This window comes from Pezoporus flaviventris, unplaced genomic scaffold, assembly GCF_033815535.1.
Source record: "Pezoporus flaviventris isolate CSIRO_AGI_PZ_B2104156 unplaced genomic scaffold, CSIRO_AGI_Pfla_v1 ptg000007l, whole genome shotgun sequence".
Classification (NCBI taxonomy): domain Eukaryota; kingdom Metazoa; phylum Chordata; class Aves; order Psittaciformes; family Psittacidae; genus Pezoporus; species Pezoporus flaviventris.
The window spans coordinates 62,375,272-62,396,967 of record NW_026892555.1 but is presented as its reverse complement, the minus strand read 5'-3'; the positions used below and the strand labels follow the sequence as shown (position 1 = coordinate 62,396,967).

Genomic DNA, 21,696 nt, shown 5'->3' with positions numbered 1-21,696 from the left:
ATTGTCTGAACTTTAGCATATAAAAACTTACTTGTTTTGAAAATCCAGGAGTTCGCTGTTAATTTTTTCAATATTTAAATCATTCCAAAGCATTTCATTGTATCCATCAATACTAACAATAACTGAATTATAAAGACTGTAAAGTTTCTGAAGCATTGAAAGCTCACGTTTAATTTTGTGCAGTTCACGATATTCTGTTTCAAATTTTAAAATAGAAATTTGTGAGTGTTAATTAAGTACAACAATATTCATGAACATAAAAATCCATGTATTTCTAAACTTGGTATGTAATAAATATATGAAATCAGACTTGCAGTCTTTTACATAGTATCTAGTAAAAGAAATTCTTCCAGTTACTTTATGTAAGAAGATCAGTAATTGTTTAGATTGATGATTTTTTATAAATATTCTTCCATAACAGTAGATGTAATTTTTTTACTTGGGAGAAGATACCAGCCACATCCTTACTCTGTCTTCCTCCCGGTAGTTGTAGAGAGCAATAAGGTCTGCCTGAGTCTTCTCTGCTCCAGATTAAACAACCCCAGTTCCCTCAGCCATTCCTCATCAGACATGTAAGATTGTTTAGTTTCTTTCATATATTTGGGAATTCCTACTTAAATATATTGTGATTGTTGTATATGTCTTCAGACAGGAAAATAAACTGAATTTAGTAAGTACAAATTGAAGTGTTTAATTTACACCACAGTCTTCCAGACTTGAAATGTGTCTAAAAAAGAGACATCAGGATATTACAAATCAGTTGCACAGCACAAGGGAATTAATTTTATATCTGAAATTTATTTATATCTGAAGCAGGGGAATTAATTTTATATCTGAAATTTATATCTGAAGCAGGGACAACCTGACTACTTTGGCAACATGTTTCCCAAATTTGGACATGGAAGAATATAGACAGGAGATGTGCTTAACTCTGAACAGAACAAGCAAGATTGGTAGGCAGCTGGACCCTGAGATACACCAGCAGTGCGATATTTTTCCACCTGATATTTATATATGTGCAGACAGAGAGCCAGTTTCACATGTCTTTTCATAAGAAAGACAATAATAACATACTGCAAAGAATTTTTCTATAATAAATCCATCACTGAATGCATTCATCAGGACCCATAAGAAAAAATTAATAGCCTAGGATCAGGTATCTGTATCCCCTGAGAAACTACCTGTGATAGGAAGACCAAATAATTCTTCCCCACCAGAAAGAGAGATATACTTCCTCCATAGTTCATCAAATTTGGCTTGGAAGATCTGTAATCTGTCACTTGCTTCATGGGGAGGAACATTCTCCTCACTGGGGCCCCTGTAAAAAACAAACCAAATTCAGTGCAAGTATCATATAGGTTTTACAAGGAAGCACAACAGAACCCAGTCCTTACTCACTGAAGAGTATTGAATATTTTCTAACATTTTTTCTAGAGAGTTTCACAAAAGACAATAAAGAGAAAATGGAAAGTATATCCAGTGTCCCAACAGTACATACTGAGTAGTCCCAGAAATAAAGCCCAACTTATTTTCTAATAATGAAATTCATTACCACACCTCTTACAACCAGCTAAAAAGACCTACAAGTGTTTTTTCTTTGATATATTCTATTACTTTTATAAAATAAGTTTTAATGATTATTTTCATTTACATTCTTAAAAAGGGAAACACAGCTGGTACATATATATAATTGAGGGGTGAAAACTGTAGTAGCTGATATTAGAACCATAATGAAGCACATAATGAAGTAACCCCCAGCTCTCATGCCTGGGACCACTTCTTGGCTGCATCATAATATTTTGGGATGAGAACTGTAAGCATATCATCTTCTGTTGTGCCATGATTATTTCTAGAAAGAAATATAGGCACATGAGCATCAGAGAGGAGTGTAGGCTGGCTGCTCAGCAAGGAAAATGGAACCAGGAGATGAAAGCAATTAACACAGTCAGCAAAGGCAGCTGGGTCAGAGTCCTAGAGTAGATGTGCAACGAGAGCAGGGCAAGCCTGGGTGTGGTAGTCAGGTTCAAATGAGAGTCCACATCTTTAGACAAATCCACAATGATCACACAAGACCAAGGTAAAGTGGGGAAGGCAAGTCAGCAAGTCAGGGTCCGGAGCAAGTCTAGTGAAGGTAAACACAGTCCTGTGGTTATCAGGGTGGTTATCAGTTCACAGAGTGAAACACAGTCCTGTGGTTATCAGGGTGATCTGAGATCAGGCTATCTGTGCACTGGGATCCAGGTTAAGGTCAGTATGGTACATGGACAGGCAAAGGCCTAGCTAGTGATGGAGGTGGAGCTGTAGGTCAGGGAAGGGGGGCAAGCAGTGAAGCCTCAGCTTACAAGCAGATCCCACAGGAAGGGGTGTCAGTCTTGTTGAGGCCTCCAAAGAGAGCTTTCTGGGAGTTCTCTATCACCAAAGGAAAGCGGAAGCCTTCAGCTGCCCTCAGCTGCATTAGCTCTAAGCTGGCCCTGAGCCCAGGCAGCTGAACCTTCAGGTGGGGGCATGCTCTCAGGGTTCCTACAACTGGTAGGAGCTATGGGGTGTTTCCAGGAATTCCTTCGGAATTCCTCTGAGAGCAGAACTGCAGGCAGCTCTATGTGGGCATCCACATCAGCAACTTGGTGTTCTAGTAGGTGTAAATTCACCTTGTGTCTATAGCTGGAGTCTCAAAGCTTGCACTCAAATGCACTGCTAGCGTGCCTTCAACAAGTTTCACTGCAGGTGAAGCAAAGGTTGAAGCCAAGCACCCGGTTACCATCTGGACTACCCTGCTTGTAACACTAATGCAAAAGCATTTGCCTAGGGGAAGAGTACACATTCCCCAAATCCCTCCAGGGGTGCGTGCTCTATGCATACACTGAATTCTGTTCGTAACAGCAAGGCGGCCTGCAGAGGCTGTGCATAAAACTGCTTCACACTGCCCGTGGGGTATAGGTGCACAGTGCCTGCCTTGGGTCAGCTGCTGATGTGAACTTCATTGCCAAAAAAACTACACTGTGCATGTACTGTCCTGAAAAAACTTTAAATTTGAATCATGATTGAGAATTATTTTTTTTTTTTTATTTCCCCAACCTATTGACTCCTCCAGAATTTCACCAACTCCAGCACTGAAATCATGGGAATGAGTCTGTGACAGTAAGAGTATCTGTCTATCTTGTATTATTCTGAATTTAACCTTTCTTTGTTTTCCAGCTGTCATTTATACATTGAGGCTGTACTGCACTTACTTTCTGAAGCCCTTCAGATACACCATTTTTGAGCAATCACTAATGAAGCATAGCTGTATGTACCAGAGATCACCTACTTTTCATCATAATCTTTGTAAAATGCTGTAGTATCAATCTGGAATTTTTTGATATCGCTCAGTAAATCTGTTTTCATATCTGGCTGTACTTTCAGCAGCAAGTCCTCAACCTTCAGTGCCTATATGCAGACAAAGAGGAACAACAGGTATAAAAGCGGCAGAAAAAAAAAGCACTGAGTTTTGAGAAAATAGCTCTAACATTTCAACATTGAAAAGGCTGACAGCAGATTTGTTATGTATATGATTTGAGAAATAATACAGCTATGGTACCTGTGTGTTTAGGTTCTTCCAGGCATAAGCCAATCCATCAACTCTTTCTGTATTTCCATCTTGAAAGAACAGGTTGTGTTTATGAAGCACAGAGTAAGATTCTTCTATAGGTCCAACTGTCATGTCAATTTTAATCTCATTTTCTCTAATTTCCTTTAGTGCTTCCATTGCTCCCCGTACATCATCAAGATCATGGATAGGTCTGCTTAACCTCTTGCTAACATTTTCAATGAATGAATAAACTTCATCCATGTCTGTGGCAGACTTTTTATTCAAAGCCAATCCAAATGTTCTTTGTCTTGAGCGGCACTCCTGAATTAAAGCTATTTTCAATGACTCTGTCACAATATCCACTGATTCCAGCACACAGTGATTTGGGAGTTCTCTGATTTGCATTTCTAATTGCTAAGACAAACACAAGGGTTCAGCTTTTATTTGCATTACAATTTCTCTGAATGGTTCTATTTTATTAAAGATATAATACTTACAGAAAAGTATCTGATTTGAGTTTGGAATTCAGCCATTGTTGGTTTAGTATCTGTAAATTCCCTCACTTTTTCCTCTGCATCCTAGATAAAAGAAGTTTAATTTAACTATTATCACTAGTATTACAATAACCAGTGGGGGACTCAGCTGCCTATTGTACTGTGCAAACCAAACATTTCCTCTCTAAAAGATATTAAAATGTCAGCATTAATATCAAATTATGTATCTCACTTGAATTACTTTTCCTGACTCTTACTCTTTGTACAGTACCCTTTAAAGCACTTGAAATCTATCTGTAACTCAGAAACTGACACAGATCAGGATATCACTTATCCATCCAAATATTATTACAAAATTACAATGTATCTGCTAAAACTTTGCTGGAAAAACTTCCTTTCCTTCTGTCTGCAAACCTCCAAAAGCAGCTCACAACCTCTAACAGGTATTACATGGTAGTAATTGCACTAAGCTGTCTTCACTCTTCCTGAAACAGTACATTTAACTGCAATTTCTAGCTACAAATGGCCTGGCCATTTGGAGAAAGCACAGTTTGGCAGGAAGGATGGATCTAAGTGAAGAAGGAACATTTACCTTGTTGAAGCTTGCTTAAATGCTAGAGCACTGAGCATCCTTCCTTTTCATAAGGTAGGATAGTATCTGCAGAGGTGAGAACTTCAGTGTCACCAGCTCAATAAATGTGCTTGACTATTGGTTCAATTACAGGCAAATGGTCTCTGCCCAGTTCAATAACATTCATCTATAGCCTGCACTGTGAGGTCCCTGAGAAGCTATTACAGCTGTTCTGGCCAATAATGAGTTCCCAGTGGTCCCACAGACGTTACTAAGACAGGGGTAACACTGCCAACTCCTGAAGAATTTTAAGGTTAAGGAGAAGATTAATTTTAGACGATATTAGTAAAAAGGAAACATTATTATGCAATTGCATCATCTAATCTGGTCTTGTCAGGATGAAATGACATACCATCAACAGGTGGTTAGCTCAAACAGTATCTCCAAAACCTGAAATAACTAAGCATTAAGATTTTGAACCCAAAAAGCCATGAAGAGATGGAAATGTCTCCTCATAGCTTTTTATGTGACTGGACCCACCTCCTCACAAAGACAGCTCCATAAGCCCTGATTCACTTCTGCTTTGGATTCCTTATTACTGGAAAGATTTCCTAGATTTAGTTTATAATTTTTGTGAAGAAATAGAAAACCTGCTTTTAGCAGTGGCTTCTGAAGAAGAACTAGTCAGTTTAATAGTCAGGAGTAGTTCTGTAGTCAGCAGTTTCTTGGAGACTCCGCTAAATTATTCTTTTTTATAACCTATGCATACAAGATGCTGTGAGGAAGATGCATACTCATATGAAAGAATAAGCTTGATTATGCCCCAACATTTCTTTTTGTGCTTCTACTTCCTTCTTTAGTTTAATTGGTAAAGAATTACAAGTCTCGTAAAGAAAAGAGTTATTATGAGGATATGGATTCTACCATGAAACCAATGATTCCTACTGAGCACACTTATTCCTACCAAGTCTCCTTCTGCAAGATGGAAGAGTTCATTTAAAAGATTTCAAAATATAGCAACATACTTTATTAAATATGTTTCTAACCTTATCCCAGATGCCTGAAAATTCAGAAAAGCTGTTCAGAAGATCTGATGCTTCAGTTTTAAGAGATAAAATAACTGTATTTAGTTGCATCACCACTTTGTTTATATCCTTGTGCTCGATGATCTGCTTGTCTAAAGGTTTCAATGCCACCATCCTGGTGAGTCTGCTCTCATCACCTAGCTCTACAGCAACAGCTTGTTCAATCTGGCATAAATTAAACAAGAAAAAACGTATGTCCAGTAGTTCCACTTATTTATTTATTTATTTATACATTCTAGAATGCTAAATAATGCACACACAATAAGTACCTCTAAGGACAAATAGAAAATACAGAGAAAGCATTCACAAGGATATTCCCTGTTCTTAGCTTGGATTTTTACAGAACTATAGTTGTAGCATTAAAGATGATTTTATAAAATATTGCCATGTGGAGCTCTATATTAATAATCTCTGAATGACATAGGTCAAATATGCATCATATACAAATAAAACTGTCCTGTTTCCTGCTCCTGCACAACTGCTCAGGTCTTCCCAATTTCTTCATTGTAGAATTACAGTCTATACAATCTACATTTTTTGGCCAGAAAAAACATCTGAAGGCAGTGGAAAGTTGGCTACTTGGAAGTAAGAAAATAATTCTGCTTGAGGAAATGGAATTCAACCCCCTCTCTCCTAGCTGGGGGTCTGGGGTTGTTTGTTTGGTTTTGTTTTGTGTTTTTTTTGGGGGGGGGGGGCTGTTTGTTGTTGGGTTTCTTTTAATTATTATTATTTATTTGTAGTTTTTTTTTCATTGAAATGATCTGTTTTTTGTCTCAGATTGACAAAAAAGGAAGGTATTTTTACATACACTTTCCAGCACAGATCTACACAGTTCTGTATTTCATTACCAAACGAGAGAATTAAGGCCATTTGATTGCCATTACTGTGTGTTTCTATACTTCAACAAGTTTCAGTTTCTATCTATACCTCAGACCTTCATAAGATTTTAGTACTCATTTCATGCCAGTTAAAATATTTACATTGCATTTACTGGAGCATTGTATGCAGCCTGAAGGTTTAACTTAAAATATAGTTCTTTGCCTGAGAAGACTGATAATAATATATACTCAGTTAGTAGTACCCATGGGTAGTGTTAGTTTTCATACATTATCTACACTATCATCACCACACTTGAACAGCTTTTGATTTTAATATTAGAAACCACCAAACAAAAGGTTTATGATTTATTACTCTTATGTTCAATCCCTTGGTATATAGATCAAAAACTAGGCTTTCACTTAATGAGAAGATCCCCCAGAATACAAATCAAAGTATTAGGACAGAACATATTCTTTTGAGATTAGGAAACTTTCACCAAAATACTAAATTTTTGAAATAATCAAAACAAAATTCTCACCTGCTGCTGTTTATGATGTAAGTAAGCAAATTTCCACAGGGGGATATCTTTGGCTATTGATAATACGATATTTACTGCTTTGTTAACAACACTCTGAAAACAGCAAAATATTCACCTTGAGCACACAGAGGGATTATGACAAATAAGAGGAGAAAAGACAAAAAAAAAAGGGGGGGTGGGGGGTGAAAATCCTCCAAACAATACCAAAATTAAAAATTATATCTCTACCTTTACAGAAATATTCTAATAAGTAATAAGCATGAAGCAGGATCACCAAAAATACATATTGTAAGGGGAAAGAATACTCCATAAAGTTTTATCGTAATGCTTCTACGTTTATGTGGTTTTCAAACAAGAGCATAAGAGAACTTTATGAACTTTAATCATACATCATTGGGGCACATAACTTAATCATAGTACTATTTCCCCTCAAACTGGTTATAAACTTACTTATTTTTAATAATAATAGTTTTCACATTCACATCAGAATGCCTGAATACATTTGTTTAGATTTATGATGGTATAGTCTATTATCTGTACAGGCAGCTATATAAATTAATATATAACTCCTATCTATGCTATTTTAAAATTACACTTTGTGGTCTTATTTCTTACTGACAACACCATGAAGGCTGCAAACAAGATCCGAGAAGTAATTCAACACCAGTTTTGACAGTGACAGTGCTAAATGAGAAGTCCACAAATCACCACCATAAACAACTAATACTTTGTGAATAATTTCAGACATCATAGGAGATTGTAAGTATGTGTGTAAGAACTTTGCTGAGCTAGTATAAGGTTAAATGAGTGATCATACTTTTTCACACTTTAGGGCTTGAGGCTGGTAATATTCTTCTTTATATTTCACTACACAGAACACTGATTTATGAATGATACTTAAAACTGATCCCATCATTTTATATTTTGAAAGAGTTTAAGGAGACTAGAAAGTCAAATCAGGCTGTACCAATGGCATTAATTTTTATTTCTGCATTACCTTTGAAATGTTTGCCTTTAAGCAGAGATTTATTAACACAAGTTTCTTGGCTTTCAGGAAAACACTTCCTTCCACTGGCCAGCAGAACAAACCTGATTGGTGGCTTCGTGTCCTCAGCACCCAGTGATGTCATGAACTCAGATAGTTTTAATCTTTTTTTTTTCCCCTTCCTTTTAGTTCTTATACCAGATTAAACTTGCACTTGTTTTAAAACAACACATTTTAAAATGTTTTAGCATAAATGACTGAGATGTGCAATTATTTTGTTACCTGAATATCGTCAAGACTTGGTCTCAAGACAACATTTGGAATAGCCAGTTGAATTTCAGCTCTGAACAAAGGAACTCTCTGAGTTTCTACAGACTTAGTCGTCTGATACCTAAAGTCAACAACACGCAGTCGATGTCTTAAGGACTCTAACGAAATCTTCGTGCCTAAACAAATTTGATATTTAAGTGAGGTTAGATGTTTTACCAAAATAAGCTTGGGGGAAAGAAATAATCTTAAAGTGATATTAAAATTGAACATATCTGAAGAAGACTCACATCTGACCAAAGAGTCAGTATTCTTCTGACAAAGCTGCGCCATCAGATTATAGCAACTACAGGACAAGCATTCTTGGCAGCGTGTTTTGTGTTTCACATCTAGATGTGTACAGGCATATGAATCCTGAAGAGTGAAAAGGAAATTCTTAGGAAAACAAACATGCTATCCAGCATGTAAGTGAAATATCAAGTATCTGACTAGGTTATAAAAGGTTACTTTTTACAGTGTAAAAATGCCTTACCTCCAGAGTTTTTCCAGCATCTGCTTTCAACCTGTGCTTAAGAGTATCTACCAGGTCACACACAGAGCATTCCACTTGCTGACTCTGTCTACAAAAATAAAACTTACAGTCACACACAGGGAATCAAACATAAGGAATACCCTTTGTTATTTTGCAGGCACACACCCCAGTCCCACTGCACTGTGAAGAGCTGTATGTGCAAGGAAACACCCTTATAATTTTCAATTTGCTCCTACTGCTTCAGCACACAGAGACTGTAAGACATTAAGATATGCAGACTATCAACAAATTCATTTTCAGACTCTATCTGATTCAATTGGACTTCATAATAACTTAAAGAAGGGTTCTTTTTCAGCTATATTTAATAAAAGAGGCATATCATGATGCAGTTAAATAACCTGTGAAATCAGAATTAGTAAAATAAAACCAAACAAAAACTAAATAGAAACTATGTTATTTTGCACAATGAGCACAGGTATCTTTCTGGAGGAGAGCTGAACAACTATTCTGCTATAATGTGGAAAATAAGCGCGGGGCAAAAAATTTGCACCACTGGGAGAATGAAAAGTCTTACATTAGTTATCTAGCATTAAGAATCAAGCAATTAACCTGGGGATAAGATTTCAACTCTTATTCATCTTCATTTTTATTTTTACTGATTAGAATGCCATAGGATGAAGAATATGAAATGCTAAACATTACAGGTGTAATTTTACTTCTGCTGTATTAAAGGTACTTGGGAGTTTCTCCCCTGCATCCTGAGACTATCATTTTGCTTTGGACTAGTACCCTGTAAACTCTCTATGCATAAAGCATTAATATATAAATAATCCCTCCCCCCCCCCCCCCCCCCCCAGTATGGCCTTCAAATCTGTGCAGTTAATAAACCTACTGAGACAGTTTGTGAGCAGCAGAGACAGCAAGCTTTTCTATCTGTTCCAGGAAAGAAAGCACATCTAAAGGTTCATCTTCTGGCAAAATTATCAGAGCAGTGTTTGACATATCCTCCAGAATTCTTTCAATTCTGCATTCCAGGGTATCAGTCACTTCTTTCACTACGTAGTCTAACTTCCTCAGGGTACTATAAACATTCTCAATAACTAAGTAAGAAAAAATTAAAACATATCATGCAAAATACAGACCTCTTAAATCTCATCTCCCCTTCCCCCTCAGTATTACAACAAAATGAGGATTTAATGGCAATGAAATATGCAATTAAGACCTGAAACAGAAACATGATGGACTTGCTCTACCTTGGTATCTTTAAATGGAAATATTTTAAGATAAATGGTACAATAGCCTTCAAGATATCTTTTCTGTATTAAAGAGCATTGTAAGGAAAAGGATCATCAAAATACAATGACAAACAGAAAGGATACAACTGTCTAAAAATTATTCTGGTCCTCCTATATACACACCCAGTGAAATCCAGTGCTTTTGTAACTGTAATTAACTTACAAATTCATTGGCTAGAATTCCCTCATCCAAGATTACATACTGCTTAAACCACTAGATTTCTTCTTTCATGCTTATGACCTAACTTACTTAGGAAAAAGATATATTGAGTGCTTTTAACAAATGTGTTTATTAAACTAAATGCAAAAATGACAGTTCCTTACTAGACTAGACAAAATCTTTCCCTTTCTTTCATACTTTTCATTGCAAAATAGAAATGTCTCACCTGAAACCCTTTGTGTTCGTTATTATCAGACAGTATCATTTGACTCACCAATACTCCTTAGTGTATGTAGAAAGAAATCACTATAGTATCTAAGCCACAACAGTGTGACAGTGGTGTTCAACTGCTAATGCTTTAAGTGGAAAACATAATTTATTCCTAGTAGAAAGTTAATGAGGGAGCTTGTCTTTGTTATTAACTAAAATGGAAAAAAATATCCAACCCATTTCTTAGTGCTTTTATTATTATTTTAAATATATAAAATAGGTAGTCCTAAATCCACTTTTTTCACCTTGTCTCCTGAGTTTTAGTCTAGAAGGCAACCATGAACCCCCATACTTCCACATATTACAATGGAAATAAGGCACCTAAGACATTAAAAGCTTATGTATAGTGAGGTCAGCATGTCACTGGCAAGTCAGAGTTATTTGGCATGCACTGAACCAACGCCTAGTTTGTGAGTGTCCAGCATGCATTCTGGGCATGTTAGATATTGCACACTTTCAAAAAATTATGATGCATACACTCAAGAAAAGCTTTCCTTTCTAAGGGTGATTCACTTTCAGCTGCAGCAGCAGGAAACAAGAGATAGCCTGGATACTCTTGCTGCGTAACCTCTATCTTGTCAAATAAGGCCAGTTCCCATCAAAGCAAACGCTGATCCAAAGAACTATTTAAACCTGAATTATGCCTATTCAGACACTTAACACAGTGCAGAGAGTACCTAAATGGAAAAATAAATAAATAATATTGAAAAGACCTTCTTTAAGATCTTTTACTAAACTATGCAAACCAAACACAAAAAATTATTTTAGAGCTATAAAACGAACATTAAAAACCCCACTTGCCATTTGATTCTTGTGCTTTACTCAAGCAAAGGTCAGGTAAAACTACAAGGTGACTAGCCCTGCCTTAAGCATTGTGCACCAGTGCCACATGGCAGAGTCACAAATGAACAGCTGCATGAACCCATGCCCCATTTCATTTTCAGATTTTGGCTGCATTTGTTTCTGTTTATCTGGTTGCTTTTCCTTTTGAAGAAGAAAAGTGAAAGCCTAACACCAGTCTACCTCAACTAAAAACCGATTTACAAGCATAAGGTATTGTTTTCTCATGGAACCGCAACATAAAAGTCTTGCTGATGGTTTTATATTTGTCCATTTCAATGATGCTTTTATAACAGTTAATCAATTTCATGCTGTATTTGATAGGGATAAGCTTGTCTCTTACTGGCTCTGTGGAAAAAGCTCAATGCATAATTGAGGATTATAAAATAAAGTTTTCTTTACAAAAATTAAGACTTGGGCAGAAATATCCAAATATGTATCTTTTACTAATTTAAACTGTGAATTTAGACGTGACTTTTAGGATGTTCAGCATAAGTTATGAAGATTTTTCTAGAAAAGAAAAGAGATATTATTAAAGCACCCCATGTTCATTCTCTTATCTCAGATTCTTGTAGCAGTTGGGCTATAATTATCTACCTAACATGAAACACATTTTTTCACAGAAAATGAAAACAGAATGCAGGCATGAGAAGAGCTCTTAATTTTTTCATTATATGATGACTTGGAGAAAGATCATCAGACTGATACTGATAGGGGAAAAAGAAGTAAAAAATGCATGAAGTCTGATGTGATAGCTTAAGCTCAGTAAATGAAAATGCATTCAATTAAAAAATGGAACTGCAACACAAGTCAAAATATGATGCAATGTTACCACTGAACTTTGCAAGAAAGCTCCAAAGTCAAGGCTTTACGGACTCTCCCACCATTACAGTGCAGTTAGGCTGACAGTCAAATATGATTGATAAACCATTCAGTTAGTTACACATCTGTAAATTAACTAATTTAGTGACTTCACTGTACTCTCAGCAAATGAATTTGTAATGCCTTGATTGAGGGGTGGAGGGGAGGGATGGAGCAAAAGCAATCTTTTTAAAACACTAATTATTTTCCAAAAGTGTTGAGCCAGAAAGCCCCTTTCTTGAAGAAAAAAAAATAAAAAAAATAAAAAAGAAAAAAGAAGAGTGATAACTATTGTATTGATTTTACATTTTTTTAGTGCCAAATCACTTATTCTCTCCCTGTGCTTCTCACCGAGTTACTTCAATACAATGACCAATAACATTCAGTAGGATTAAAAAATTCTAACAAATATCAAGAAACTCTGATTCTACAGTGATTTTGCTTCCACTTTATCATAACAGTGGAAAAAGTGGGCTGTTTATGTGGGAGAATATAAGAGTAGTTAAAGGGACACCACTAGGGAGGTCAAAAAAAGGATACACCTGGTAAACATATGACTTAACAAGGGCTATTGACAGCTGTCAAACAGCCCTGCCTTGATCACCACGTTTTAGAGCAGGCCATAAACACACACACACCATTTTCACCTTACTCATGTCTGACTTAGTTCCATTGTTATGAGGGAGGGATGTGGCATGTTTTTCCCTTGAACAGATGAAGTGCTTTTCCTAACAATGACAAAGATACCTGGCAGGTACCTCCTAACAGCATCAATAGCTCACCACCTCTTTTCCTACTACGTACATTTATCGATGTTCAAAGAAGTCCATGACAGCTGCATCAGGCCCAGAGTAAGGGCATCCTCAACTTGTTCTATGAATGGTTTCATGAGTGGTTTCAGCATAACAGGAATCCCATTCAGACACTCTTTGTAATTGGTCAACAAATTCTGGACTCTGAAAGACATCATCATGCTTATAATGGGCTTAATTCAGATATTTGAAACACACGGGAGTTTGGACATATTTTCTCTTAATAAGATTTGCATTCTGACCCCATTTAAGAATAAGAACTCTTCTTAGCTCAAACTAAGCCTCTTCTCCCCACTAACACCAGAACCAGACTGGGAACATAAGTACCTCCACTAAAGTGATTGTGATCAATTTAGAGAAATTTTCTTCTATGAAAAATTAATTCAAAAACCCACAAGAAATTGAAAACATGGCATTTTGTTCCCTTCGTCCTATCTTATACAACATGGCATGAAATGATCCTGCTTGTAAGAAAAGCTAGATCCAAGCCAGTTAAGACACCAAATCCCCAAAAGAGGCCAAATTCTGAATCAAGATTTACCAATACAGTTCCATGAAAATGTAGCTACACAATGAAGCTGTATAAACAAGGACTAGAAGCAAATACAACTCAAGTCAGATACATAATGGGTTCTTTACAAGAACTGCTGCAAAAAAAAAAGTAATAGCTGTTTTCTGTGCCAGATTAAAACCATGACTTTAAACATCATTGTTACAAATCGTACACTGACATAACCCATTCACAGTATACTGAGAACTGTTTTTCCAGTGTTGCTTAAGCAAAAAATTTCATCTCTGAGTATTCCTTCTTTGCTTCGGAAGTCAGTCGAAAGTCTGTTTTTAGAGTTGATAGTAAATTTGGGTTTCTTTTGTATTGCAAACATATTCTGTACCTTTTTGTTTCTCTTGGATGGCAACAGTTGGGATATTGTTTTTGAGAGGACCGTATCACACAAATTTTGCCTTGCATATTACAAATTTTAGGTTATTTTGTCCTAAAATGCTCCACAGATAATTAATAAAAAGTACCATGTTATAAGAGTTAAAGACTGAAAGCTTTAACAATGGAAAAAGGGATAAGGGGTTGCATTGAAGTGTTTATGTAAGTCTTTGAACTTTGTCCCTTTTTATCCACTTCTGTTAAAAAACTATCTAAAGAACACTCCTCACAAAGGATGATTTTGTAAGACCTATCATCCTTGCTTAGAGAGTTCAAGAATTCATAATCAGCATCCCTGAGAATGAAAATAACTCTTCCAGCACAGAATTGGACTGTTACAAGTAGCAGAAAAAGAATTAAAATCAACAAAAGTTATTTCAGATATTCAACATGAGAAAGCATTTTATAACACAGGTGATGGATTATATATAGAAATGTTTGGGTTGTGCCTTAAGTGGCAAATTCCAGCTTTTTTTTTCTAACACAAAAAAGCTTTTGATGTTAAATGTAATATTTTGGAGTGCAATCCCTATGTGCACAGATGCCTTAGCAATACCTCGTTGCTCCACTTACAGAGCAGCTGTTGGAGTAACAAAAGCATGTAGGTGTTTTCTAGTAATGAGATATTTGTTGAGATAGGAATAACTGCATGTTACCTATATTACTATGGAAATGCAGGGGAAAGCAATTAAATTTTAATTAAACTCCACCAAAAAGAATAGTTATAATAAAACAAAAGTATACGTAATAGACTCAAAGCTATGGATTCCCTTTTGAAGGTGAGAATCAAATCCAAAAAGTGTTCACTCACTCTAGTTGATGCCTTTTAATCTGTTCTTCCTCTGCACACAAGCCAAGAACAACATCTGGAACTTCAAAATGCATTTTTTTCAGGTATTTTGTTTCATAAAGGACTTCCAGGACCACTGGGTCCAAGTTTACAAGTAATTCCTTCATTTAGCAGTACGGGGCGGGGGGGAGGGAAAGAAAGAGAAAATAAGGCTATCATTTAATAGTTACATGTAGTGTGATATTATTGGAACATGAAACAAGATGTAGGTGACCAGAGAAGATTTTTAAAACAGACACCCATGTTTCTACATAGATCTTCATCCTACTCTACAAATATCTGGATTTTACGAAGTATTAATCAACCAATATCTTACACTGATTTCAATTTCTTGTGACCCCTTCACTGTGCCCTAACAACTTCTGTAACATCTTAAGTTTAATTCTGGTTTTGCAGAACAAGCTAATTTTTTTCATTTCAGTTTCTCCATTGGTAGACTGGGGAAAAATGTTGTGAAGGTTAATTTCTGTACACTTTTCAGGGCACTATATGCTATTAAGACGCTAAATAAATTTGAAAAACAGATTCTAGTTATCCATTATGGAATCACTAGTTTAAAAAAATGCTATATTTTACCATAACTTATCTGCACTACTGCACAAAAAGTAATGTGTGAAGCAAGAATGGTAAGATTTTCTGTCTCAACAAGCAGTTTTGAAAGAAAATTAATTAATGATTGCAATATACTCAAGACAGTGACATTGACCAGTACAGAGAAGACCATGATCTAATTAAAAATTCTTTCCTTAACTAAAATTTTTGTTAACATAGAAAATAAAACATGGAACAAGATCTAAAAAGATATAAATAAGTCAATAACAGTTGATGCATTTGCTGGGTACTGCCTCTTTTATGCCCAGAATGAGGCAGGAGCCTTTTGAAGAAGAGACAGGATGAAATCTTTACCATAAATACACACAAAAAGGAAAAAAACAAACAAACAATTCAAGTAGTTCATTTTTTAAGCCTATTAAAATTATTTTAATGCTGTGTTTGTCTAGCCATTATATGATTAAAGCAGCACATGCAATATTAAACATTGCAGCAGTAATAGAAAAAATAAATCATATTTACCTTGGTTTCTGGGTGCCTGGCAAGTAAGGAAGCACGCAGAGCATTTCTAGCCTGGTCAGCAAACCTGCACCAAGACCTGTGATAAATAAGTTCGAATTCCAGAAGAACTGCAGCCATTTTATTGTAACTCTTAACAACCTTTTTCATTTCCAGTGTCTGTAGTTCAAAGGGGGAAAAGAAAGAAAGCAAACACAGTTTAATCAATTCATAGCAGAAATGCCCTCCACTAAGATTTTCCTCACTGCCATTAGGAAAACAAAACAAATAGTTTTAAATTATGCTATTTTAGAAATAAGATAAAACGCAGAAATATAGAAACATATTGAGGAATTAAATTACTAAGAAGTATTTACCTGCTCTAAACAACTCTTTTCCTGATCTTTCCTCCTAGTCTTGCCCATGAAACAAAGTTTACGCTATGACCTATATGAGGGACTGATGTCTCATTTCATGAAGTCTGGCTTAGTGATTGGGGTTAAATATCTCAGTCCTCTCCATTATAGAGCACAGCAGACAGAATGCTCTAAACTTAGGTACGCAGCCAACAATGCTACTATCAGGATTAATGTGAGTCAAGCGCCAGAATGGACAAAAGCACCAGCCTAAGTCATCAGCTTAATGTCTCAGTGGAAGTAATTGTCCTGAGCCATAGAATAATAGTGCTACAAAAAGGAATTCAAATCCTGCAGCAAACACTAACACTTATCCTGTTACATGATTTGAATAAAAGTTGCTAGAAAAGTGAGCATAGGAGTATAAAAATAAATCATTTATCTGTTAGTAATATGCTTGAAAGCTTAGTATAAATCCTCCTCTGCTAATTTACAACCTTCAGAAGTGTGGTTTTCTTTTTAAGGACTGTCATTGGATTGTCAATTTTTCTGTATAACTGCTGAGCCCACATAATCTTCCCTGTTACCTAAAACACAGAAGACAAAAGGTTACATTTCCATTAACTTAAAAACATCAAGAAGCAAAGTCCTTTTTCTCTCTTATTTATTCCATTCTTACTGGTGGCATATTACGTGGTATAGGTGGATTTTCTTTTTGCTTTTCATAGAGTTTTTGAACAAACTCTAAGTCTTGGCTGTACTGCTGAAGGACAATGATATACTTCTCGTTAAGGTCAATATGATTTTCTCCTATTTGCTCAAGCTTCATCAGAAGTCCCAGCATCTGTTCAGTCTAAAAAGGAGAACGGATCATTTATCACAGAAGATGTCAACAGTTCAGAAAGTCCTTGTTCATAAACTGTTCTCTTCTTTTTTTTTTTTAATTTAGAATATAAAGTATGTTTGTAAGTCGTTTCCTAAGAAACATAGAATATTCCCTCCAGACAAGTTAGTGAATTTTGTCCCATATGGAATATATTTACCATAGCATGAACCAAGAGACTGCTACCATTACAGTGTACTGCAACATTGCCATTTTTTTCTGCCTCTCAAATCATCACTCTTTTTTTCTGCAAACAGTTGTGGTAGAACACCTACACCTTCACTTGTACTTCATAATATATTGTTATCAGGTCCTGAAACAATGAACAGTACTGACACTAAGGTAACAAATGGCAGAAATTATTTCCTTACTCCTGCCACTCGAACAGGAATAACTTGGAAACGCAACAGGAAGCACAGGGAACACCAGGGTAAAGACAGAAAATAATCTTCAAAGAAAATCAGGTTATAAAATTGGTATGGGAAGATGGAACATAAAACTAACACCAAGTAATAATGAACATTACCTTCCAGCACTTCTGCAAGTGACTTCTAGAACACTTGCAAAAGGCTTGACATCCTCCAACATTACCTCAGGCAGGCACCATCACAGAACACCAACAGTGATGAAGGAGTTCAGCAGCAGCTATGGGTACTCAGCCCTTCTAAGCATCAGAACAAGGGGTTTGCTTTTGTAACATTACTTACAGTTACAGTCTTTTCAAACCAGGAATCCACAAATTCTTGTATGGACTCGTACAATGCTGAAATTTGGTTCTTAAATTCAAGGTAATCTTTTTCAAACTAGAACAGGGTAAAAGATTAAAAAAAAAATAAATAAATATCGTAGGGTTGTTTTCACTTCATACCTTTTTTTTTTCCCCTGAAGTTTTGGGGGAATTTGCTTTATCTGCCCAGTACATGTGTTCAGCACTGAATTAAAGAGATCAGGTACAACACTAGTAACAAAGGCATTTACATTCTAAGCAAAGCAGTAAGTGTTCGTTTATCTGGTTAAAGCCCCACCTTCATGAACACAAAGGAGCCCAGAGGAACATGGGCAGGCAGAGGAAATCTGGTTAACCCAATAGAGCACTCTAACGAGCTACTCCCAGTACTGCCACAGGAGGGCGCTCAGCTCAGGTATGAAACCCATCAAGATGGGCAAACTGGCAGGCTCTCTAGAGCACCTTACAGACTAAGTAAGGGAGGTTACTGCCTAGGAGACAAGGGACTCGTTACAGGTTACCAGGCAAGAGCATGGGACTATATATATTATGAGAGTTAGGGAAGAAATAAAGACAGGGATCAACGTGATTTGTGGGAGCAGCAAGTGTGGAAAAATGGAGGCATGTTGGGACAAAAAGGAGTTGGTCACAAGTGAACAGGTTGCTAGTCAGTATGCTTGTCTGGCTGTGCCTGGTACCTGACCAGCACAGTCCGTCTCATCTTCTTACTAATCTCTAATTCTAACCATTTGCATGAGTGAAAGGGTTCTCTCTTCTATTAGTGACCCCAACCAGGGTAGGAACCATAGATTAAAGCAACTAGAAACACTGCAGAATGTGCATAATGTGTGGGTGAGTGTCCCACCCACAAAATCAGACTAGACAGCAAATGGGACAGAGGCTTGGGAACAAAGTGTTGAAGCAGCCATAAGTCTAGGCTGGATGTTAAAGAGATCACAGTGGTCTAAGAAGAGTTGGCTACCAGAGGGACCAGGAGGCCCAAGCCAGCTACCAGAGAGACAGTAGGGTCTGAAGGTCAGCTACTGATAAGGTTATAAACTGGGACCAGCTATAGGAAAGAACTGTTTGCGTGTGTGTTTCTGTGTGCCAGCAACCAGGACAGCAAGGGGATCAGATAGAAGATAAACTGATTGCCTGAGATCAGTTATGGAGGGACCCATAGTGCATGTGTCTCTGTGTGTGTGTGTGTATAGGTCTGAGTACCACCAACTCCCCATGGCAGGGGGTTTGGAACTAGATGATCTTAAGGTCCTTTACAACCCTAACTATTCTATGATTCTAACTCGAGCAGGACTGTAGGCCTTGGGGGCAAGAGGTGTCTTAAGTTTAGGAAGTGAGGAGACCTGGGTATCCAGGGACCAGCTTTTGGACAGCCTGTGTAAGACCAGCTACTGAAGGCATTCATGTATATGTATTTTCCACTATCAGACTTTCTTTCTGTTCAGCCAGACAGGTACAAGATGAGGCCATTAATACTGTTTATAGTTGTATTTTCAGTTTGTGTTGAGTTGTGTGGCCAGACCTGTGTACTGTGTGTATGCATGCGCACTTGCCTATTGGGAATTACATGCCCAGCCTCCCAGCTGAGTGGACCTGGGGACATGGAACTGAAACAGCCTCACCTCTATCGGGCTACCAAATTTGGCAGCTCCTACTAGAAGTAATTTCGGTATTTATCTGTAATATTTTTTCTTAAAAGTCCAAAACACTGAGGACCTACAAAAAGAGTCCAGTATAAACTTCCTCTCAAAGAAAGCACTCCATAAGCTTGGGAAGATAGTGCATAATATACATTACTCCGATGATTAGGTGCAGAAAAGCCATACCATTTTTAAATACCTTCAAATTCCAGTTAACAGTAAATGCTCTCTTTCAGAAAAGAGCCACACAACAATTATTACGGAAACATAAGCCACCTGCCTGTTAGAAGAAAGCCAAGGGTACCCTAGACTTAAATGTCTAAAGTAAAATTCATGACAGTGCAAGCTACAGTGTAGGAAAGCAGGAGAGTAAGTCAACATTTCTACAACTTCTGTTGCGAGGCTATTAATCCTGCAAAGCAAGCAGGCTGTACGTCAAAAAAAGCAGCTCAATTACAGCATGTACAGGATGTATTAAAATATGAGTCTGAAGTATTTGAAGTTACTTTACTTTTTACCAATGCGCTCAGCACTAGGGGTGATATCATTTACTTTTCCCTCTAAAACATTCATCTAAGTGCCTTTACCACCTTTACTATAATGCTGCCTTTACTAGTCCACTGGTTTTGGTTACACTGAGTAACTCTTGCAATTAGATAAACTATTTAATGCATTGACCTCCTGAATTAATTTCTGGTCTGTAGTTCAAACGTATGCCTCTCAAAACAAACAGATTTAGGAAAAGTTTTCTGTAGCACTACCTATCACACAAAACCCAGTTTATTAAAATTTAACAAAAACATTTGAAATAAAAGCCAAATTTACCCAAACACTTTCAAATTGCATTACAAGATATGAAAGTACTATTATTACAGAAAAATACCATATGACTTGCTATAAAATTTAATCTTCTTTGCATAACTCCAAACACAGAATTAAGGGAGTGACTATTAGACAAATGCTGAATGTATGTACCTCTTTTTTCCTGTGATCCAGAACATCATACTGTTTGGATTTGGTGTTTGCAGCAATGCTGTGGTAATGAGTAGTGATCTCTTCAATACCTTCTACTTTTATATGCTGGAGCTTTAAAAGGCTTTCCATAATATTGCTTATATCTGAAATCTTCTCCAAACGCTTACAGAATGTATCAAATTTTCCAAATATGTAGTTTTCACTAACATAAAAAAGGCAGCAGAGGGATCGTTATGCAAATCTGTTTGCAATAAATCTTTATATTTAACACCTATATATTCTGCCAGAACTACTACCAACTTTCACATGAAAAAATCTATGCTATATTAATCACAAATCAACTAAAACCCAATTTTAGGTAATGTGCATAAACCAGAAAATGCTTAATCCTTACATATGTCAATTAAAAGCCTTTACCACATTTCACAGGAGTTACTTTTTTAAATAAGACATTTATAAATGTGAGTGTACAATGCTAAGAAATGCCCCATGCTTTAAGTGCAGGCAAAACTCCCCTTGGCATTTTGATAGACAGCCCAGCCCAAAGCTGAAAAAATTCCCCTGGAGAATTTTTAGTTACATTCATTAGTTGCATTCATGACTCAAATTTCTTGGGATTTATATATATATATATATTAAATTAACACATGCGTAAAGGCATATAAAGTCCTCTGAAGTCCCCTTGGACATCTGCTAAATCAACAAGTGACTGGCAAAAACCTGTCACTGGTTTATTCCTGAGCAAAAACAAAAACAAAAATAAACCTTTGCAAGGTCATGTTCTGATTATAATAACTAGCATATTTTAATTGAGTATTTAGCTTTTTTGCTAACCAGCAGATATAATGACATTTCATTCATATGATTCGATATTAAAGTGACTTACTTACCTGAAATCAAATTGCCTCTCTCTTGGATTTTCCTTCAGTTTCTCCCTAATTCTCCGAAAGGATGTTTGGTACTGTTCTTTGAGGGAAATGCATTGTTGTATCCTCTTTAACAATTCTTGCCTGAGGAAGAAAATGCAGAAGACACAAAATCAGCCTAAGGAGGTCTTCAAAAGAGTATAAATAAAAATAAAACATTTCAGTCAGATATGTAACTTTGCAAAATAAGAACACAAGATTATATATTGCCTGACAAACATTCAAAATATA

General features: G+C 36.4%; 1 protein-coding gene across 1 annotated transcript in view; it reads right to left on the bottom strand.

The window, feature by feature from the left end:
* Positions 1-21,696, bottom strand: part of LOC133267073 (dynein axonemal heavy chain 5-like) — a 459,819-nt gene that overhangs the window by 420,579 nt on the left and 17,544 nt on the right. Inside the window, exons 14-32 of the mRNA XM_061449003.1 lie at positions 21,430-21,549; positions 20,540-20,741; positions 17,884-17,979; positions 16,973-17,146; positions 16,791-16,880; positions 15,962-16,117; positions 14,849-14,988; positions 13,090-13,241; positions 9,752-9,959; positions 8,860-8,947; positions 8,618-8,741; positions 8,343-8,506; positions 7,076-7,168; positions 5,680-5,883; positions 4,066-4,146; positions 3,578-3,982; positions 3,308-3,426; positions 1,182-1,318; positions 32-194 (exon numbers count right to left, since the gene is read on the bottom strand). Coding sequence (XP_061304987.1) covers positions 32-194; positions 1,182-1,318; positions 3,308-3,426; positions 3,578-3,982; positions 4,066-4,146; positions 5,680-5,883; positions 7,076-7,168; positions 8,343-8,506; positions 8,618-8,741; positions 8,860-8,947; positions 9,752-9,959; positions 13,090-13,241; positions 14,849-14,988; positions 15,962-16,117; positions 16,791-16,880; positions 16,973-17,146; positions 17,884-17,979; positions 20,540-20,741; positions 21,430-21,549 — 2,916 coding nt within the window. The remainder of the gene's footprint in view (positions 1-31; positions 195-1,181; positions 1,319-3,307; positions 3,427-3,577; positions 3,983-4,065; positions 4,147-5,679; positions 5,884-7,075; positions 7,169-8,342; positions 8,507-8,617; positions 8,742-8,859; positions 8,948-9,751; positions 9,960-13,089; positions 13,242-14,848; positions 14,989-15,961; positions 16,118-16,790; positions 16,881-16,972; positions 17,147-17,883; positions 17,980-20,539; positions 20,742-21,429; positions 21,550-21,696) is intronic.